The sequence below is a fragment of the Cavia porcellus genome, unplaced genomic scaffold, assembly GCF_034190915.1.
Source record: "Cavia porcellus strain 051 isolate PalLab524CR breed Dunkin Hartley unplaced genomic scaffold, mCavPor4.1 scaffold_16, whole genome shotgun sequence".
In the NCBI taxonomy this organism is placed as follows: Eukaryota; Metazoa; Chordata; class Mammalia; order Rodentia; family Caviidae; genus Cavia; species Cavia porcellus.
The window spans coordinates 902,111-920,409 of NW_026947499.1; the positions used below are offsets into that span (position 1 = coordinate 902,111).

General features: G+C 59.8%; 1 protein-coding gene across 8 annotated transcripts in view; it reads right to left on the minus strand.

The window, feature by feature from the left end:
* Positions 1-4,379: 4,379 nt before the first annotated feature.
* Sfswap (splicing factor SWAP) overlaps positions 4,380-18,299 on the minus strand; it is a 63,448-nt gene continuing 49,528 nt past the window's right edge. For 3 of the 8 annotated variants that reach the window (XM_013149029.3, XM_004999395.4, XM_003461155.4), the window contains exons 14-19: positions 15,955-16,220; positions 11,802-11,957; positions 10,705-10,830; positions 5,548-5,721; positions 4,809-4,881; positions 4,380-4,632 (exon numbers count right to left, since the gene is read on the minus strand). In XM_013149029.3, the coding sequence (XP_013004483.1) occupies positions 4,567-4,632; positions 4,809-4,881; positions 5,548-5,721; positions 10,705-10,830; positions 11,802-11,957; positions 15,955-16,220 (861 nt within the window). In that variant the 3' untranslated portion in view covers positions 4,380-4,566. Of the gene's footprint in view, positions 4,633-4,808; positions 4,882-5,547; positions 5,722-10,704; positions 10,831-11,067; positions 11,138-11,801; positions 11,958-15,954; positions 16,221-18,299 lie in introns of those variants that run through there. The other 5 variants (XM_003461154.5, XM_013149035.2, XM_013149026.3 and 2 more) reach the window with 4 other exon arrangements.

Sequence of the window (18,299 nt, forward strand, 5' to 3'; positions counted from 1 at the left end):
CACCGGCCCCGCCCGCCGCCTTAAAGGGCCTGCGCCCGCGGCCTGCTCCCCTTTCAGCGCTCGGCTCGGCCGGCCTGCCACGCGCTCCCCGCCTTCCAGGGACGGGATCATGCTAATATTTGCAAAATACCCGCTCGTCCGGCCCGTCGCCTTAAAGGGCCCGCGCCCCGCTTGCCAGTCCGAGCAGCGCTGGTCTGTGGCGTGGAAGGCAGGCTTGCCCCGTGCGGTCCCGAACAGACCCAGACGAGAATGCCAGGATCTGGGGGCCAGAGGCTTCGGCCCTCTTCGGAGGGCAGACCCTGGGTCCCTGAACCCCTGCCCGGCGCCCGAGGTCCGTTTGCGGTCACCCGGGATCTGGCGGCTGTGCACTGCAGGACGGTCGCGTGGGGGCGCCCGCGATCCGCGTGGGATAGGGTGGGCGAGCGCGTGGAGGTGGCCAGGAGCCCCCGGAGGTCCCGAGACCTCGGGTGGGCAGGCGCCCGGGCCCAGCCTGAAGAGACAGCAGCCCACGCGTGCTGCGAGCTCGCATGTGCCTGGTGCTTGCTCGGCGCCTTACACGGTTTCCTCTGTCTTACAGCCCTATGGAGGGAGGAAAGCAAGAATCGCAATTTGCGAGAAAAACAAACTTGGATACCTAGCACACACACAAAAAAAAACAGGCCCTGAGAGCTGTCACCCCTGGGTGCTCAGGCGCTGGTGGCGGGGTTGGGCCAGAGCCACTTAGCCGTGACATCAGGGACACTCGGGGCGGGCGCTCTCCAGGCCCCACCTCCCCAGTGGTGGGGGTTTGGATCGCGGTGCAGCAGGGGCGAGGCGGTCTAGGGGAAGGGCCACGCGGGAAACAGCGTCCTCCACGGGCGTCTGTGTCCCAAGTGCTCCGCGGGCTTTGGGACTGACCCTGCACGGTTGTCGGGGCTGCCTTCCTGCAGGGCGACATGGCCTCACTCCCGCCAGCGCCCTTGTGTGGAGGGGCTGCGGGTGCAGGGAGTTGGAGTGGGGGCTGCCCGTGGTTCCCTGGCGGGCCTGGGGGAGGCTGCGAAAGCTTGGCAAGTGAAGCCAGGCATGGTGGGGCACAGCTGTGATCCCAGGATTCTGGGAGGCCGAGGCAGGAGGATCACTGGAGCTAAGATGTGGTGTGCCCATGCGCCAGAACTTAATCTGCATGTACTCGGGGACTAATAGAATTTGAAGACTAGAAAATCATAATATTTTGTAAAATTAATTGGCATTAATAAAAATATATTTAAAAATAGGCAACAGGGCCTTCCTGGCAAGCAGGAAGTCATGAGTTTGATTCTAGTTACAAAAACAAAAAAAGGAAAAAAAAAGGCACTGAAGGATAGAAGGGCTGGGCTGCAGCTCGGTGTGAGGCCCTGGTCCAACCCTGGCACTTGGGGCACCCAGAACAGCCTGGGCGCGCTCCCCCGCCGTGGGTGTGCCTGGGGCAGGACCTGGAGGCCTGGGGGGGGGTGTCCCTGATGAGGCTGTGGTGGACGGACAAGGCCCTGCGTACTATGGTGCTGCTGCGTGGTAGCCTCCAGCCTGCGTCCCAAGGTGGCCCAGGAAGTACAGCACTCCCTGCTCCAGGGCCCTCACCCAGCGCTGCACAGCCCGGTTCTGCCATCTCCGGGCCAGCGTCTCCAAGGCCTCCTTCCACGTCCTCCACCCACACCAGCAGGCTCTGTACAGCTGTCACCTCAGCCCCCCATGCCGCACCCTGGCCAGGTGGACACCAATGCCTCGCCCTCCCCAGTGCTGGCGGCCCACAGGCTGTCCCAAGACCAGCCTAGCTCACTCCTTGAGATGTCAAGGCCCACGGTGTCATGGCCTGTGCCAGAACTTCCTTTTCCTGGCTAAGTAATCTTTCTCACTACGGGCACCAGGTCTGTCTGTGCCACCAGCTCAGGGCCCTGGTGAGCACCACGGGACTTCCCAGGCGCAGTGCTCCTCCCCTTCCTCAGCCTCTCCCAGGCACAGCTTTTCCAGGCCCCACACCCTGCTATGCTCAGGGCCCTTCCCCCTCGCTCCCTCGGTCTGCAGCCCTAGTGGGCTGATTCATGGGACACTTGGGACTATCAGCCTCGAGCCCGTCGTGGGCTCCCCTTGCGTGGTGCAGGGGCCCACGAGTCCAGGTGGCTCCGTGGGGTGGTGGCCAGTGGGGTCTGCGGTCTGCATTTGGGCTTTCCAGCAAAGCTGAGCCTGGGACAGCCGGAGTTACAGAGGCGTGAGGATGCCAGGAAGGGACCGGCACGGGGCCCACGTCCCTCTCTGCTGCCCTGTTCCGGCACATTGTCCTCCACTTGGGCTCGCTTGGCTGCTGTTTCCCAGGCCTCAGAACCAGTGACCTTGGGAGCCAGCTGGCTTCATCTGGGGCTTTGCCCCAGCGACCCGAGGCGCTTGGACCCATCAAGGATGGGCCCACCAGACCCTGGCTGAGGTGCAGGTGCCCGCACAGCCCACGAAGGAATTGGGGCATCGCCTCCCGGCATGGCAGAGAGCCGTCAAGCTCCAGTCCCTGGTGCATGCAGTCGCCTTGAGGAAGTGTCCTGTCCTGAATGACAGTGATGATCCAGGTTCCTCCGCAGGACAGCGGCTGTTCACCGCCCTCCTCTATGCCAGTGAGGACTCGGGAGGACGGGGCCTACACACCTGTGGTGCCTGCTTGTCCCCTCCCCTCCAGTCCAGCACTGTCTTCCCTCCGGAACACAGGGGATCTCAGTCTCACCCCCTGCCTGGGACATGGGGCAGGTTCTCGGGTAGCCCGTGCCCCTGCTCATACCCTCTGCCTCGGCTCCCTCCTGAGCCCCCACCTGATCCCCAGTCCTCTCTGCAGTCCGCCTCCGTCCTCAGTGTACACTCAGCCCAAGGCTGCACCCCTCACCCCTGGAGTTGCAGGGGCTAAGGGCACCAGCAGGGCTGGTGGGCAGCACAGTGGCATCAGCAGTGGTGCTCGCTCAGCTGGGTGGGGCGGGGACAGACCTGCGTGCTGTGCCAGTCCTGTTTGGGCGCCAGGGCCTCTGCTGTGGGCTGAAAGCCAGGAGCAAGGGGCCTTCGGGGTGCCTCTCACCTCCCTGCTCTGCTCCGGTGCCTGCCTCGTGAGGAAAGCGACTCCTTGTGCTGCCACCGTGGGAGCTGCATGGCACCGCAGGGGAAGAGTGCCATGGGTGCCGACCACACCCTCAGCGGATACCCAGGCCTCCCTTGGGCCGTCGTCGGGGTGGACCCATCCTGGACGCAGGTGGTGGCGTGCAGTGACTGGAAAGGGTGGAGGTGAGGCACGTCGGGAACTAAGGGCCCCCAGGGCAGTGGCATGGGGAGGCCTGGTGCGGAGGGTGCCCTCTGGGCGGTGGGGCTGTCTCCTGCTGCCACGTTGGCCAGCTGGCTACCCAGCACTCCCTGGCACCCCAAGATTGTAGTCGCGACCCGGCAGCCTCTGTCCGTCAATGGGAAACCTGCAGCAGAGCAGGGACGGCAGGAGACACCGAAGCTACATGAGCAGGGAATCGGCTGCCACTGCGCGTGGACCCCCAAGCTGGCAGAAAAGCAGCCGTCTACACAAAACGTGAGCCCTCCCACACAAAGAAAAGCTCAGCCAGGCACGGCGGCACGTGGGTGACATCCTGACACTTGGGGAGGCTGAGGCAGGAGGATCCTAATTTAACTTGATTCTGTCTCAAAATAACGGGTAGGGAACCGAGCTCAGGGACACAGCACCCCTGGGTCTGTCCTGTGCTGGGAGGACAGAAAGGAATGATGAACAAAGCCCAGGGAGGAGCCCGTTGGGACACAGCTGGCAGCAAGCCCTCACCGAGGAGAGGCCGGCACCTCCCCCTGGCAGCTACAGCCTGTCCAGGAGCGGCCGTGGTCGGTGGCCTGCAGCCGGCCAGGCATCCCAAAGGCTGGTACACCAGCAGCCCTTCCTCCCCGGGGACGTTGTGGGGCTGAGGATGGGGCAGGCGGCCTGTTGTCCTCGCCTCAGCCAGGATCTACGGGCACAGATGCCGTCCCCACAGCACCACCCCGCAGGTCCGGCCGCCCCAGGGAGAGCAGGGCCAGCTGGGTCTGCGTGTGTCCGGGGTCACTGTCATACTGGACCTCACGCCACATGCAGCTGGGCCTGGTTCTGTTTCTGGTTTGTGCTGGCCCAGGATGCTCCCCACCGGAACCCCAAGGAACAATGGGACAGATCCTCCAGCAGCACTGAGCCACCGTCCCATGGGGTACACGGCCACCAGGCTGGGGTATGGGGTGCACAGCTGACGGCCGGAAGGCCACACACAGGGCAGTGCTGCCTGCCCATGGCGGGTCACGCCTGCACGGGGAAGCCCAGTTGTCACTGTCCCCACGCCAAGAAGGAAGACACTGATGAGGCTGCTAGCTAGAAAAGGCTTCCTCCCGTTTTATTCGATAATACATTTTCACAGAAACATGATATTATTTACAAATATACAGGTAAGAGACTGCTGGTCAAAAATCTGAAACTGAAAATATCATCGAAAATTAATTTACAAAAGCCACCCCTGCCCAGGGTGTCTGTTGTGCACGGCCTCAGGCCCCGGCCGGGTCTCAGGAGGCGCTGGTCTGCAGGTTTTTGGAAGCTGCAAGCATCGCTCTGACTTTGGCCATAAGGTCCTGTGTGGGCGAGAAGGGAGGGGACCTGTGGGGACGGGGCAGGGTGCCCGCAGAGAGGAGGGCCTCCTGTCCGGATCCGCCCACAGGCCTCTGTCTGGAGGCAGCCTGGGTCAGGGCGGAACAGGGAGGAGTGGACGGCAGCAGGAGGAGAGGGGGAAGAGACCACACCCGCGTACCTGAGTTATTTTGCTCTGCACAGAGGAAACGATGGCCGAGGAGATCTGACCTTCTTTTTCCTGAGAAACTCCCCTGGCGCAGACAGACAGACTGAGCTCACTCACACCAGGAGAGACAGACACCTCTGCCCCAGACCTGACTCAGACAGCTGTGTGATGCGGCGTCCCTGGGGCTGAGCGCGGACCCAGAGTCTCATCATACCGCTGGGCTGCCCACCAGCCCTCCGCTTCTACTTAGAAACAGTTTCCCTGAGTCGCTGAGCTGCCAGGCTGGGCCCCAGCTTCCCACCCTCCCACCTGAGCCTCCTGGAGTGCTGGGGCCATGGTGTCACCACCACACCTAGCAGGGTTCGTGTCTGCACCAACATCACCGGAAGCACAGGTGAGAAGGGAAGGGCCAGGAGAAGGACCGTGGCGTCACCCTCCTGGGGCACAGGAAGCTGCCCAGACAGCGTCTCACGTGAGCTGTGGGTCCTGTGACGTGCACGGTCCGGAAGGCCAGCAACGCAGTGGTGACATCCTGCCTGCCACGTGAGTCCTCCCGCGGCCCCAGCAGGGCAGGACAGCAATGCCCACCTCAAAGCTGCCTGCCTCCTGGTCCTTGGGCAGCATGGGCCCCATTGGGCTAGGACGCTGCTGGTTAGACCCTGGCCTCTGAGATGCTGCCACCCCTGGGCATCTCAGGGGGCTCCCTCTGCCCGAGTGCCCTGCCGCTACTCCCAGACGCCCAGCTGGTTACCTGGAGCGCTCCTGGCTGGAGCCCCGGCTCTCCACAGGAGAGATGCTGGCTGAGTGGGCCGAGGGTGCAGCCGGCCGGTGTGCCGCCTGTTTGCTCGGGGATGCCGACTGAGACCGGGCCTTAGCCTTGGTCCGAGACTGTGACCGCCTCTTCTTCTTCTTCTCGTGGGGGCTTCTGGAAAAGAAGTGCTCCTAAGAGAGGTGCACATCTGCTGAAGGCGTAGGGTCCCAGAGTGTAGCGTGTGGGTTCAGAACCGAGGCCCGGGGTTGCCCGGGTGAGCGGAGCTGCTGGAAGAGCCTCTCCCAGGGAGGCAGTGGCCTCCTCCAGCACCTGGCACCAGGAGGCACCACCTGGCTTCTACGTGTGCTGAAAACACTTGTGTTGAGCAGCTGGGGTTTATATGCTGATTAAATGGGGACACACGAGACAGGGGCGACGCCAATGCTGCACGCTGCCTAAACCAAACCCACAGCAAGCCCGGTGGACATGCGGCTAGGCCCAAATCCTGGTCAACTCAGTGCTGATGGTGCCTGTTTCCTCAGAGGGAAGTCCCCAGAGGGAGGCTCCCCGTTAGAACCACTCTCCAACCCCGGCCACGCTTTTCCCGCCCTGCTCCCTGCTGAGCCCCAGGCCCTGAGGTGACTGATCTGTCTTGAGCAGCTTTCTTTGGAGGCAGCATCTTGCCACCCAGCCTCTGTCTCCTGGGTGTGGAGATCACAGGCACACACGCAGGCCTGGTGACAGCTGCAAGCATGCAGCTGGCCTGAGCCCTTCTGCCCAGGCCCTCCAGGTCCCAAGACGCTTCTTCCGCATCTTGGCTTGCATGAGGAGCTGTTCATCCAGGTTGCAGGGGCCTCCCCTTCTCTGCCAGGATGGGTGCCCCTGATTTCCCCAGGCTGGGAGTGGTACCAAGGCCCTTCCCATCCAGGTCACCCTCTACCCTCCAGGACACAGCTGGGACCCACACACTTGCTTGCCAATCCAACCCCAAGCCAGCTGCTTCCAGGCTGAGGCCCTCTATCCCTTAGGAGTGGCCAGGCAGCTCCTGCATGAGTTGGTGCCTTCCCTGATCTGAACTGTGTTGCCGACGGCTTCATTGTGTGCCTGATCCATGGAGGCCCAACCCAGAGCCCGGGCACAGTACCAGGCTGATGGTGTGCTGAGCAGGTGGGGTGAAGGCAGGCCATGGGCTGCAGAACACAGCAGCATGCAGCCAGGCCGTCCTGCTGCTGGGGACGGTGACCTCGCTGAGCAGGGCTGCACGCCAGTGACCTGGTGTCTCCTAGGGCATATGGGTGAGCAGGGGTGCAGCTGTCAGAAGCGGCCTGTGCGAGGGGCCTGCTCTGCTCTTTAATACTCAGGTGAGCCCAGGTCTTCACGCTGAGCTGTACCCTGTCTCACTCTGCTGCCCTCGCTGGGCCAGACCTCGTGATTCTCCTGCCTGTCTCCTGGAGCACTGGAATTACAGGTGAGTTCCACCACATCTGGCTCTCTCTGTGCAGCTTCTACTCCCTAGTTAATCCCAATCAGTGAATTAACATTCTAATCCGCTGGGGTTTCAAAGGAAGCAGCAAAGAGAACAGTGAAGTACCCGGTAGCAACCGGCCTCTGACCAGCACAGTGGGGCCCAAGTCTGGCTGCCTAAGGTGCAGGTGGTGGTGACGCTGCCTGTAGCTCAGGAGCCTCCTGTCACACCAGCTCAGACTGACTGCAGTTTGAGCTCAATGGTGGGCCGTCCAGGCCCCTGTTGCAGGAACATGGGAGCAAGGAAGCCACCCCCAGGTGGCTGAGGCCCAGTGTGTATGGCCTCAGCACCCACTGTGGAAGAGCCCTGCAGCAGCAGGAGCAGGCTGGAGTTCTGGGATGTTCCCCCACTCTCCGAGGTGACCTCAGTCCAACTTCGATGCAGGGTGTGGTTCCACTGAGCAGAGCTTGCCACGCCCAGCAGGGAGGTGCCTGTGCGATGCGTTCTCTCCACCATCTCCACCAGGGCCGAGGCACCTCTGGGTCCGAGGCTCACGCCCATCAGAATCCATGCTGGGTGGAGCAGCAGGCAGCAGCTCTGTGAGGGCCTGGCCTGCCCCCCAAGTGGCCGCACCGAGCCTCTACCAGGCTACCACACGCCCATGCCACCCTTCCTTCTCGGAGCTGCTCTTCTGGGCAGCCGTTGTAGGTCTCGGCCCTCGAGTCACCGTGGTGGGGCTTGGCCTGTGCTGACAAGCAGAGGGAGGCCTTCAATGCTGATGCCGGCTGACGCTGTGGCCTCTCCTTGCAGTCGGGTTGTGGCTCTGAGGGATCCCAGGCACATGTTCCGTCCTCTGGGAGCTGCTTGGCACCTTGGCTACAAAGACCTCCAGGTTCTCGCCAATCGCCTGGGCACCCCCGTCAGCACCTGTGTGGCCATGTGCGGGGCCCTCTGGGACTCTCTCCCCTATTCCACTGGTCCCAATCACCGTGGCTGTCCTGTCAGTGGTGAGATGCTGAAGTCAAAGCCGCTCCCTGTCCCTCTCAATTGCACACAAGCTTCAGGTTGCAGCCTGAAGCTGTGGGTGTGTATGGGGACGTCCTAGACACATCCACGACACTGGGCAGAGGAGTAGGTTCTGCATGTGCAGGGCTCTGAGGGGATGTGGTCTCTGGTGGTGCTGCAGAGGAAATGGGTGGGCTCTGCACAAGCCAGGTGAGGCTGGCGCTCCGCCCTGAGCATGTCTCTGTCCTTCACTATCATCCGAAGCAAACCTCCACTTCCTCCAGGGCCTTCTTGGACTCAGAGCATCTGGCTTCCAGCACTTGGACTTCTCCAGCTCTTTGTGGCTTGGGGGTGACGCCCTGTGGGCTGGGAATGACCTGAACCTCAGCTGCTGGCCAGGCCGCTATGTGCATCCCGTGGCCGGCATGTCCTGCGGAAGTGAGCCCTGGCCCTGGGAGACGTGGCCTCAGCCTGCTCTCACCTACCTTCATACACCTGGTGCCCAGTAGCCCGGCCACGCTCCGGCCCTCCCCGCGTGCTGCGCTGGGCTTGTCTGCCTCTTGCTTCTGATTTCCATGTTCAGGTCAGAAACGATCCAACCTCAGGCTTCTGTTCCATCATGGATTTCAATCTGCCAGCACTCAACCCAAACAGACTTGCTGTACACCGGTCCTGAGGCAGAGCCTCGGGCAGCGAGGGACACGCTCCCCACTGGACACCCAGCTGAACAGTAGCAATGACGAGCCGGGGCCACAGACCCTGACCCTCCGTCTCAGCCGTGCGTGCTGGGATTCTAGGTCCTCCACACGCCTGGCCGAGCAGTTTTAATTCCATCCTCTTGGTTATTTGTCCCGCTTGTGGCCTGCAGTCCTTTTCTGCTTCCTTTTGAATTTAGTAGAGCATTTTTAATTGTTTCGTAGCCTCTGTCGGCTCCTTTCAGTTGGTTGCTGGGGGCCTGGGTACCACCGCCAGGAAAGAACATTCACGTGTAACCGAGAGCCACCTCCAGGACACCTGCCCCACGAGCTTGCACACAGCTTGCCCCTACGATTTGGCCTCACTGTGACAAAGCTGACGGGGCGTCCCGAGGCAGGGCTGTGACCCCTGACCAGCATTCTGTGACAAGTACTTCTTGATGTACTCCAATGTTTGGGATGCATGTTGTTTTTACATTTTCATATTTTCAATTTTTAATACCACAGATCTGGACTTCTAAATGCGTGCCTGTCCTGGTGGGGGCAGGGAAGGTACTGGCGAGCCTGGCATCACCTGCCCCAGTGTTCGGAGCAGCAGGAGGAGCCTACAGCAGTGTGGCACTTGCTATAAAGCGCTCCAAGGGCCTGGTGTGAGACAATGTGATGTCACAGAACAATAAAGCGACTTATTGCTGCACCCCAGGAAGCACAGCCCAAAGGCTCGAGTCCACAGTGATGCTACCTTCTAGCAGAGGGTTAGCTCGTCAGTGCAGGGGCAGGGCAGGGCTCAGTGGGCAAGGCCGGGGAGGGGGGGGTCACTGCTGGCGATGGCCCCCTTGGCATCCCAGGGCCGTGTCTGTGTCTTTGGTGCAATGAGAGAGCCAGGAGACAGGGCCGCCTGTGGCCTGGCATACGCCATCCGGAGACACAGAAAGGAGGGTGGGCCGGGTGTTCACTGCATGGCTTAAACTGTCCCCACACCGCAAGACTGTGGAAGAGGTGAGCAGCAGCAGGGGACAGTCCACCTGCAGTGCCTGTGAAACACGCCGTCTGTGCAAGGCCTCAGCCCTCAGGGTTAGGGCAGAACAGGCAGCGGCGTGCAGGCGCTCACTGCTATCCAGTGCCAGCGGATCCATCCAGTGCCAGCAGATCTGCCTGCTGCCGTCACCACAGTGGGCTCAGGCTTGGTGATCTTCGAGGTGAGTGGGCCCACGTGCAACCCACCCCTCCTGTCACAGGCTGCCTGCAGCCACACCCGAGGTCTCTGAGTCCTCACATCTCTGCTTTAGCGCAAAGGTTAATTTGACGGCAAGGAGGAACTCTTCTGTTACGACAGACAATTAACTTTAGGTCATGCCCTCCCTGGATGCCAGAGGCGGTGATGAACTGCGACATTAAGTGAGTTGCTGGGGAATGAGCTGATGCACCGAGAGAGCTGCGTGTGCTCGGTGTAGGATTAGCAAGGCACGGAACCCCATTCACCAACAGAGCGGCTGGCAAGATAAACCACACCGGCACCCACCAGCTGCCCAGCTCTCTGAGCACTTCCCTCTTTAAGAGCCTGCTTCTCTGCCCCAGTGGAGCCACCCTCCCATGTCTGACCTGGGACACTGCCTGTGCCCCTGTAAAGGCAGTGCTGGGCGGGGGTGCACTGCTGTGGCTGGTGCTCAGAACAGTGGCAGCAACCAGGGGCCCTGGTGTTGCCATACACCCCTCCTACTCTCTGGGTGACAAAGGCACTGAGGGCTCCTGGGAGCTGAAGCCACAGCCCTAGCTCCAACAGCAAATGCCTGGGGCCAGAGAGGATATCAAGTGAGGGGTTCGCACTGCTGATAGGTGAGGGGCAGAGCTGGGGCGCCCAGCAAGGACAGTGCTCCACAGGACCCGGGGACTCATGGTCACTGCCCTCAGCTGTCTCACACAGGCGGATGGCAACCTCAGACCTTTCTCTAAGGAGCCCTGGGAGCTGGCGCCTGGGCGGAGGTAGCCTACCTGGATCGGGCTCGTTTTCTGCTGGCCCCGGGGCTACTGCTCATCCGGTAGGCAGTGGGCATGCTTCTTTCTTCCCGCCGTCTCTCAGGGGAGTGGGCTCTCCGCCGAGGGGACCGGGAGCGGGATCTGGATGGAAGACGACAGGCAGAGGGTTGGCACCACAGCCTGGGTGTCTGGCATGCATCTGTGTGTGGCAGGCCAGCACCGACACGCTTGCAGGTGTGGTAGCACGGTGCCTGCCTGGCCAGCCAGGCCCTGCTGTCGCTGGGCTCCAGCCCTTGGAAACAGTCACCCCTCCACATGTGAAGTGCCCAGGCTGGCCTGGGGGCCTGCTCTCCCCTCTGCCTACAGTTTCCCACGCACCAGTGCTGCGGATGCAGCCGGTGAGGAACAGAGCTGACACGGCCGGCCATCCTCTTGTCTGAACACTGGCCTGAAGTGAGAAAGAGAAGGCCCTGGAGGCAGAGGGTAATGGCTGCAGCTTTTGCCCGCTCTGGCCTCAGGCTGCTGCTGGCAGGAATGGGTGGAGTGTGCTTTGGGCACACTGGCATGGGCCCAGCTCCAGAGCATGCCGTCTCATGGTGGCGTGGGCTCAGCTACTGCAGAGCCACCCCTAGCCTTCCTGCTTTCTTCCTGGGACTACAGGACCCATCTACCCAGCCCACATTGGGCACAGAAGGCCACGACACCCTTGGCCACCAAAGGAGCTGGGTCCCTAACGTGGGCCCCTGGACGGCCCTGGGACTTTTACTTTAGTTCTTCATTCAGTCAGTGAAGTTACTGATGTAGGAAATCCTGCAATAAGCAGAAGTCTGGGGGAAACACCATTTCCCCCACTCTGTTTCCAAGACAACCCAACTCAAAAACAAAACAACAGCAGCTTGATTTTAAAAAAGCCCTCCACTAAATCCTTTGAGTTACATCAAAAGCCCCTAAACAACACACACGGGTGTTCTGGTCAGCGCAGCCCACCCCCGGCCATCCTGAGCACTGGCCCCTCTGGCACAGCGGCCTTGGGACTGCACAGGTGAGGGCCGTCTCCCCAGACCTGCCCTAAGCTTCCTGTGACAGATTACAAAGTGAGGGCAGTTAGACACCTTGACAGTTTACCAGGCTTCCCCTCAACAGAGCTCCGGGAGTCAAATCTGTCCGAGGCCGAGGCTGCCTGACAACTCTCTCGCTGGGCTGCTGCTGCCACCGCCGCGCGGCTCTGACAAGGCTCCGTGCTCAGGGTCCCTGGGGAGGCCGTGCGCCTGTGGTCGGAGGCACACACTTCACACTCGGAAGGGCTGTGCGCTACCAGAGCTCGGGAAGGGCTCCGCTTACCAGAGCTATGGCACCCACAGGATGCTTAACACAGGAGCCCCTGGTAAGCTCGGGGCAGGACAAGCAGACCGTCAGCACCTACAGACTGGACTCTGCAGACAATATCTGGTGGCGGGGCTATGGGTGCTACGCTTCTCCAGGTGCCAAGCTGTTGCAGGCTTCCCGTCAGAGGGAAAGCCCCCACCCAGCACTGGGAGCAGTAATGGCAGTAGGTGATTCTCCGAGTGCAAGAAGTGCCAAGGGTTTTTACTGTTAACCAGGCTCTCGCCACAGCTGCCTGGTCTCAGCCAAGGGGCCCCGCTACCCCTCGGCACAGAGGCTTCGTCTTGTGTGGTCTTTCTGAGGCAGGGTCTTGCTGTGCAGCTCAGGCTGGCCTTGAACTCACTCTGTAGCCCAGGCTGGCCTGAACTTGCAGCAACCCTCCTGCTTGGCCTCCTGCCTCAGCCTCCCAAGTGCTGAGATGACAGGCGTGCACCGGCACCCTCGGCCACAAAGGCTCCTGGGAGCCGACACCGCCTGGGTTAAAGGGTGCCGTGCTTCTCTTTGCTATGCGTACTCAGAAGGGTTTGCTCTCAAAGGCACAGGGAGACCTTTCTCGGGGGTAAACCCCGGAGATCTGATCGGAGCCCCTCAGTGTGTTTATAAAGAGCTGCTCTCCACTCCTCATGCTGCGTCCAGGCCGTCAGCACCAGGGCCGCTCGCTCTAGGCCAGCAGGCCGCCCCTGGCGTCCAGTTTACACTGGGCACGCGGAGCCCCGGCTTCCCGCCACCAGCAGACTACTTCACCACCTCCAGCAACTGCCCTCACCCCAGCACGGCACTGTCTCCACAGGGGCCTCTAGAGGATCCGTCTCTTCCTTTCAGAAGCGGGATTAGAAGGTTAAATTTTACCTTTGGTTGGTTTGCTGTGCAGTATTTCACACAGAAAAAAAGGACAATGAAGAACTATAACTTCCAAATTAAAATATGATTGCAGTTACTATTTTTGCCTGAACGCTGCTTTTCAATGTTAAACTATTAAAAGAGCCATGCTACTCCCCAGAGGCTCTCTGGGGAGCTAAGTTCTGGACAGGGACCCAGGTGCTCACACAGCTCCTCTACGAGGACAGTCTGAAGCCCGCTCAGAGCCCGACCAGGCCGACATGAAAAGGGTGCAGTCTTGGCTGAAGGTCAAAACCAGACGCAGTTCCAGGCTCCAGTCCTCTCATGTGCCTAACGAGACTTGTGCCTCATGGTGACCTTCAGCTTTAGGTGTGAGCCACCCATGTGAATGTGCCTTCTCGCCATGAAGACGGAGACCCTGGCCACTACCAGGACAGATGGAGCAGGGACAACACGGGGAGGGAAAGTCGGATGCCACCGCCAGCATGGAGGACCCAGCGCCTCCCAAGGCGACAATGACCGTGGTGACCTGGGAGAGACTCTTGCCATGCTGGCGTGTTCCTGGGTCCTGACTGCCTCTCCTCGGGGCCTGCAGAGGCAGTGGGGCTCCCCATGGTGTCAGCAGCCCCACGGTAAACAGACTCCCGACAGAAGTGCCGCCTGACCTTTCCGTCCAGCACTATTTATGTACAGGACCACAGTGACTCACTTCAGTGCGTGTCACCACGATGAGACATGGCCACCACGGTGGCCTTTAGCTGAGCTGGAGCAGCTCGACAAGGACCAGTCAGGCCACAAGCCTGGGGCACCCCCCGGGACGGTGGTCTGTAACGGGCTGTGCTGGCTGAAGAGAAGTGATGGAGGCAGCAGGAGGGCGCTGGTGCTCTCAGTGGTTCGGTCGGGCAGCAGCTGGCTTCAGCTGTCAGTGACCTCTGCTGGGGAGGCACAGGCCATGATGCGTGCATTTTACCTGCAGCTGCAGCACGTGAAATCCACTTGCGTCCCCGCATGGGAGGCCAGCCAGGGCGGGCCTCAGCCCGAGGGCCACAGCCCCAGCAAACACCCGCCCCAGGGTGCGGCTGTCCAGGGTGGCCTCGTGCCTGCTGTGTATTTCAACAGCTGGAAGGTTTGTTTCCTAACATTATCGGTCTCTACTGCAGACGGAACCCGAGGCTGCCCCTCTGGGCTGTACCCCCAGCCCTCTATTGCCATTACTCTTAGTCTGGGACTGGGGCGTGAACTTGTGATCCTCCTGCCTCAGCTTCCCAAGTGCTGGGAGTCAGTCTTTTATAGCAAGGCTGTACTTTGCCTTGTTATTTTATCTATCAAAACTAAATTCCAAAAATCTGACTTAGTACACTTAAAAGTCAGTTATTTCACTAAAATCAACTACAAGTCTTATAAACACCACCTCGATTAAGAAGTTCGAGTGGCAGAATACTCGGCTCTGCTGACACTACAAATATTTTCACATAGGTCAAGAAGGAACTGGTGGCCTACCGTCACGGCAGAAACTGTAATCAGAATATTCTTCATTTTTTTCCTTGTACCTGAAAGTTACAAACTAAGGAGTAAGACATCCATCTTGGACTTACCAGTGCTGAATGTATAAAAATAGTAAGATGCATTTGTGTGTAAATCTATTTTAAAAGAAACAGTAACACAGGCTCAACTTAATGTATTCCAGACTAGTGCAAGGAAACTAATGCCCGGCTCTGACACCCTACGGGTGTGAGGTGCCCAGCCCTGCCCCTGCTGCACAGGCCCTGGTGCGGGTGCTGGGGCAGGGCCACACCTGGGGACCACAGAGGAGCCCGCCTTCCCCCTGAACGCAGCGGGGTCCCTGGGTGCGGTGTGCCAGCAGGACTGGCTCAGGCACGTGGCACTTCCTCCCAGTTCTGTGACTGCATAAAAAACTTTCTTAGGTGAGAGAAATTCTCTACAAGGCTTTCATCTGCAATACAAATTCCTGGGAAGATTTAGACCAAAAGTATATCAGCAAAGCTACTCATTCACTTGATTGATTTCTTTGCTGTGTGTGTGTCATGGTAGGAAGCAAAGCAATGGATCTTGCGCTGAGGAGGAGGAAGAGGAGGAAGAGGAGGAGGAAGAGGAGGAGGAGGAGGCACAGCAGAAGGACAGGCTCTGCCCAGGACGTCTGGCAGCCTTGGTCCACTCCACCCTCTTCCCATGGAGGGAAACCTCACTTCCAGGAGCGCTAGGTACCTGCAGTTGGGTCTGTGATGGAGGTGCTGCAGTCTGGGACAGTGGGGGACACACAAGGCAGACGGGAGCGCCCAGGAACTGGACAGCCTTTCTGAACCTCATGCAAGCTGGCCAGCTATGCTCCTTCTTTTTGATGGGGAATCCAGGACCTTGCACATGAGCAAGGCCTTTCTGCAGCTGAGCACCCCGGCCTGCCCTCCCTCCTCTAAAGGCAGTCTCGCTAGGCTGGCCTGAAGAGGAGGTCCTCCTTCCCCTCCTGAGGAGCTGGGATTAAACTGTGCTGCTAAGTAGTAAATTCTGGGTAGTGCTGCTGTTGTCAGAGATGGGAAAGCACTTTCCCCAAGGGTGCCCGGGGAAGGAAAGCTCTGCGCAGTGGTGGGAACGGAGGAGGGAGAAGACCTGCCCTGCTGCCACCTCCTCACCACCCGGGTACTGTGGACTGGAGCACAGACTACGGGGTGAAGATTTCTGTTTTGAAACTTACACACACACACACACAAAATCAGCACAGAGAGATCACCCACATAAACAGAAGGACCCATCCCTTCTCGTGCAGTTTTTGCACACTGAAACAATTGCTAGGCTGGTGCCTGTGGTCTCCTACCATTTAAATAAACCCTGCTTATTTCTTTTTAAAGCCAGCAGAAGTGGAAGAACTTACAGCACTGGCTACGATACCAAGAACAGGATGGAGGGCACAGGCAGCAAACGCCCACTGTGAACCTCTGCCCCACTCTGTTGGGCGGGCACCAGCTCACGCAGGGTCCTGTGCGCGGGGACGGGGACCTGCAGGGTGCTGGGGCCCTGCATACCTACCTCGACCGCCGCACCGTCCGGTAGGCGCTGGGAAGCGAGTGCTTTGCTTTAGTGTGGGACCTGGACCTGGACTTCGACGACGAATGGTACTTGGGAGAGCGGGACCTAGTCCGAGACCGTTTTTTGTGCTTTTTCTTCTTCTTCTCTTTTTCTTCTTCCCGCGGTGGGTCTCTGCTTTTGCTTGAAGGCCTTTCTTGTGGCTTCACTTCTGAAGTAGGCAGGGGTCTGCTTCCGGTCAGTAGTGGACAGGGTGCAGCACCGGTTTCCTGAGGAAAAAAGCAAATTTGTGGCATCAGCAGAGAAATGCACAGTGAGGAGAGCAGGTGACAACATTTAACTTCAGGCCTCACTTAGCAGGGCAGGTGTCCCAGCAGGGATGACCTGCCCCGCCCCACGGCGGTTAGCAGCTCACCCTCCTTTCCCCAGAAGGCGGTTCAGGTGGAGGAATCAGCCCTCCCCGCAGCCAGCTGGGGCTGTGGACAACCCAGGATGAGGGCAGCAGCTGTTTCGGGAAACCTACACCCGCTCGACAGCAACTTCCCCCAAGCAGACTCCACAGCCCGCTGTGGTTGTCTCTCGAGCTGGAGGCCTGATCAGAACCGCTGCAGTGCTTGCAGAGGGGACAGTGGCTGGAGCATGGGGGCCACCCCACGGGAGGCAACGCCCGGGTGTCCCTGCTCACTGCAAATGAATTTTAACCAGCCACAAACACCTCGCACCTCTACATCATGCATGTCGAAGGTCTAGCTTTGTGGGTTTTGGAAAACTTCAACAGAGCCTGCGACCTTCCCCTGGTCCGCACCACCCACCCCCCGCCCACCAGGCCAGTAGATGGGCGCTGCACACAGGGCCACTGCAGCATGCACGCCTGCCCACGCACATCCTGGGAGCTGCTTCAGCCCTGGCTGGGGCCTGTCCCAGACCAGCTCCTGCCCAAAGGGCCGGGGCCTGTGCGGCTCAGGAAGGGAGGCACCAACATGTGCAGCTCAACCTCCTCACCTATGCTGGCTGCCCTCCCACCTCCATCTCCTGAGCAGTGTGACATGCAGGGGCAGCCCAGGCTCGGCTAAGTAGGACCGTTCTGGAGGCTCTGCCTGGAGACCTCCAGAGAGCCCACTCAGCACGGGACAGAACGGCTTCTCGAGCCAGAGCTTCACAGTCTGCTGTTAAACATACTTAGCACAGCAAAGAGCCCTCCGAGCAGCCCTACTCCCACGCTCACCCCTATGCTCACACAGGATCCCCGCCCTGTGTGGGAGAAGGAGCATGCTGGGCAGCCGGGTGCACACTGCCATGTCCTGGGCTGCAGACCAGCCAGGGGACCCCGCAGCCCCAGACAAATCAGCACCTACACAGGGAAGACCCCAGCAGCCCCGGCCTCTCCCATGAACACAAGCTCATGAGACTGGAGGCCAGACTCGAGGTGGACAGCAGGAACCGAAGACTACCCCATGGATGCCAGCCCTAGAACGCTGCACCCCTGTGGATCCTGGGTGGCTGCCACCCTTTCAGGTATGAGGCCCTTTCAGGACTTCCCCAAAGAGGAAGGCCGAGACACACCCACCTCTCACAGGCTGGAAGTGAAGGGCGGCCAAGCCTCACCGTACATCCTCATCGCCGTCATGAGCACTAGCACGCTGCAGCCACAGGGTCACACACATCACACAGACAGACGGAGCGCTCCACAGGCTCAGGGCCAGACAGCACCAGGGCACAGCCAGCAGGGGACGCGTCCTTAGGGTCCTCACAGTCAGCCCAGCACAGCGCCCCTCTAAACTCTGTGACTGTTTCCCTCACCTCCACCTCAAGCGATGCCTGTCCTGGACGCGTCACTGACTTGCCTCCTGCTGCCAAGGCCAGAGTGCTCAGCTGCTAAGTGAGGAAGCTCAGAAGAGCTGCTTCAAACTACAGCGTGCACTCAGCCACGAGATCTCCGTACCCCAGCAGGATGACTATCCTACCCAGCTGCAGGGGCACATGCCTGTTACTCAGCTACTCAGGAGGCTGAGGCAGGAAGAGCTGAAGTATGAGTTCGGCTTGGGGATTCAGTGAGACTGTGTCTCAAAAACAAAGAATAAATAGGGCTGGGCAGGTAGCTCAGTGTTAGAGAGCTTGCATAGCACCGCAAGGCCCTGGGTACTATCCCCAGTACCGAATCAGCGAGTCAGCCAGCCAGCCAAAGATTATCCTTCATCAGTAAGACAAAACCTGGTAACTATGGTGACCTTCGCAGGCAAAATCTAGATGATTCATTGTGGTCAGCTCTTTGTTTTTTTAATTAAAGGTACCAGAGGAATATTTACAAATTCAGTATGCAGACTCGAGAACAAAATAATGAAAAATAC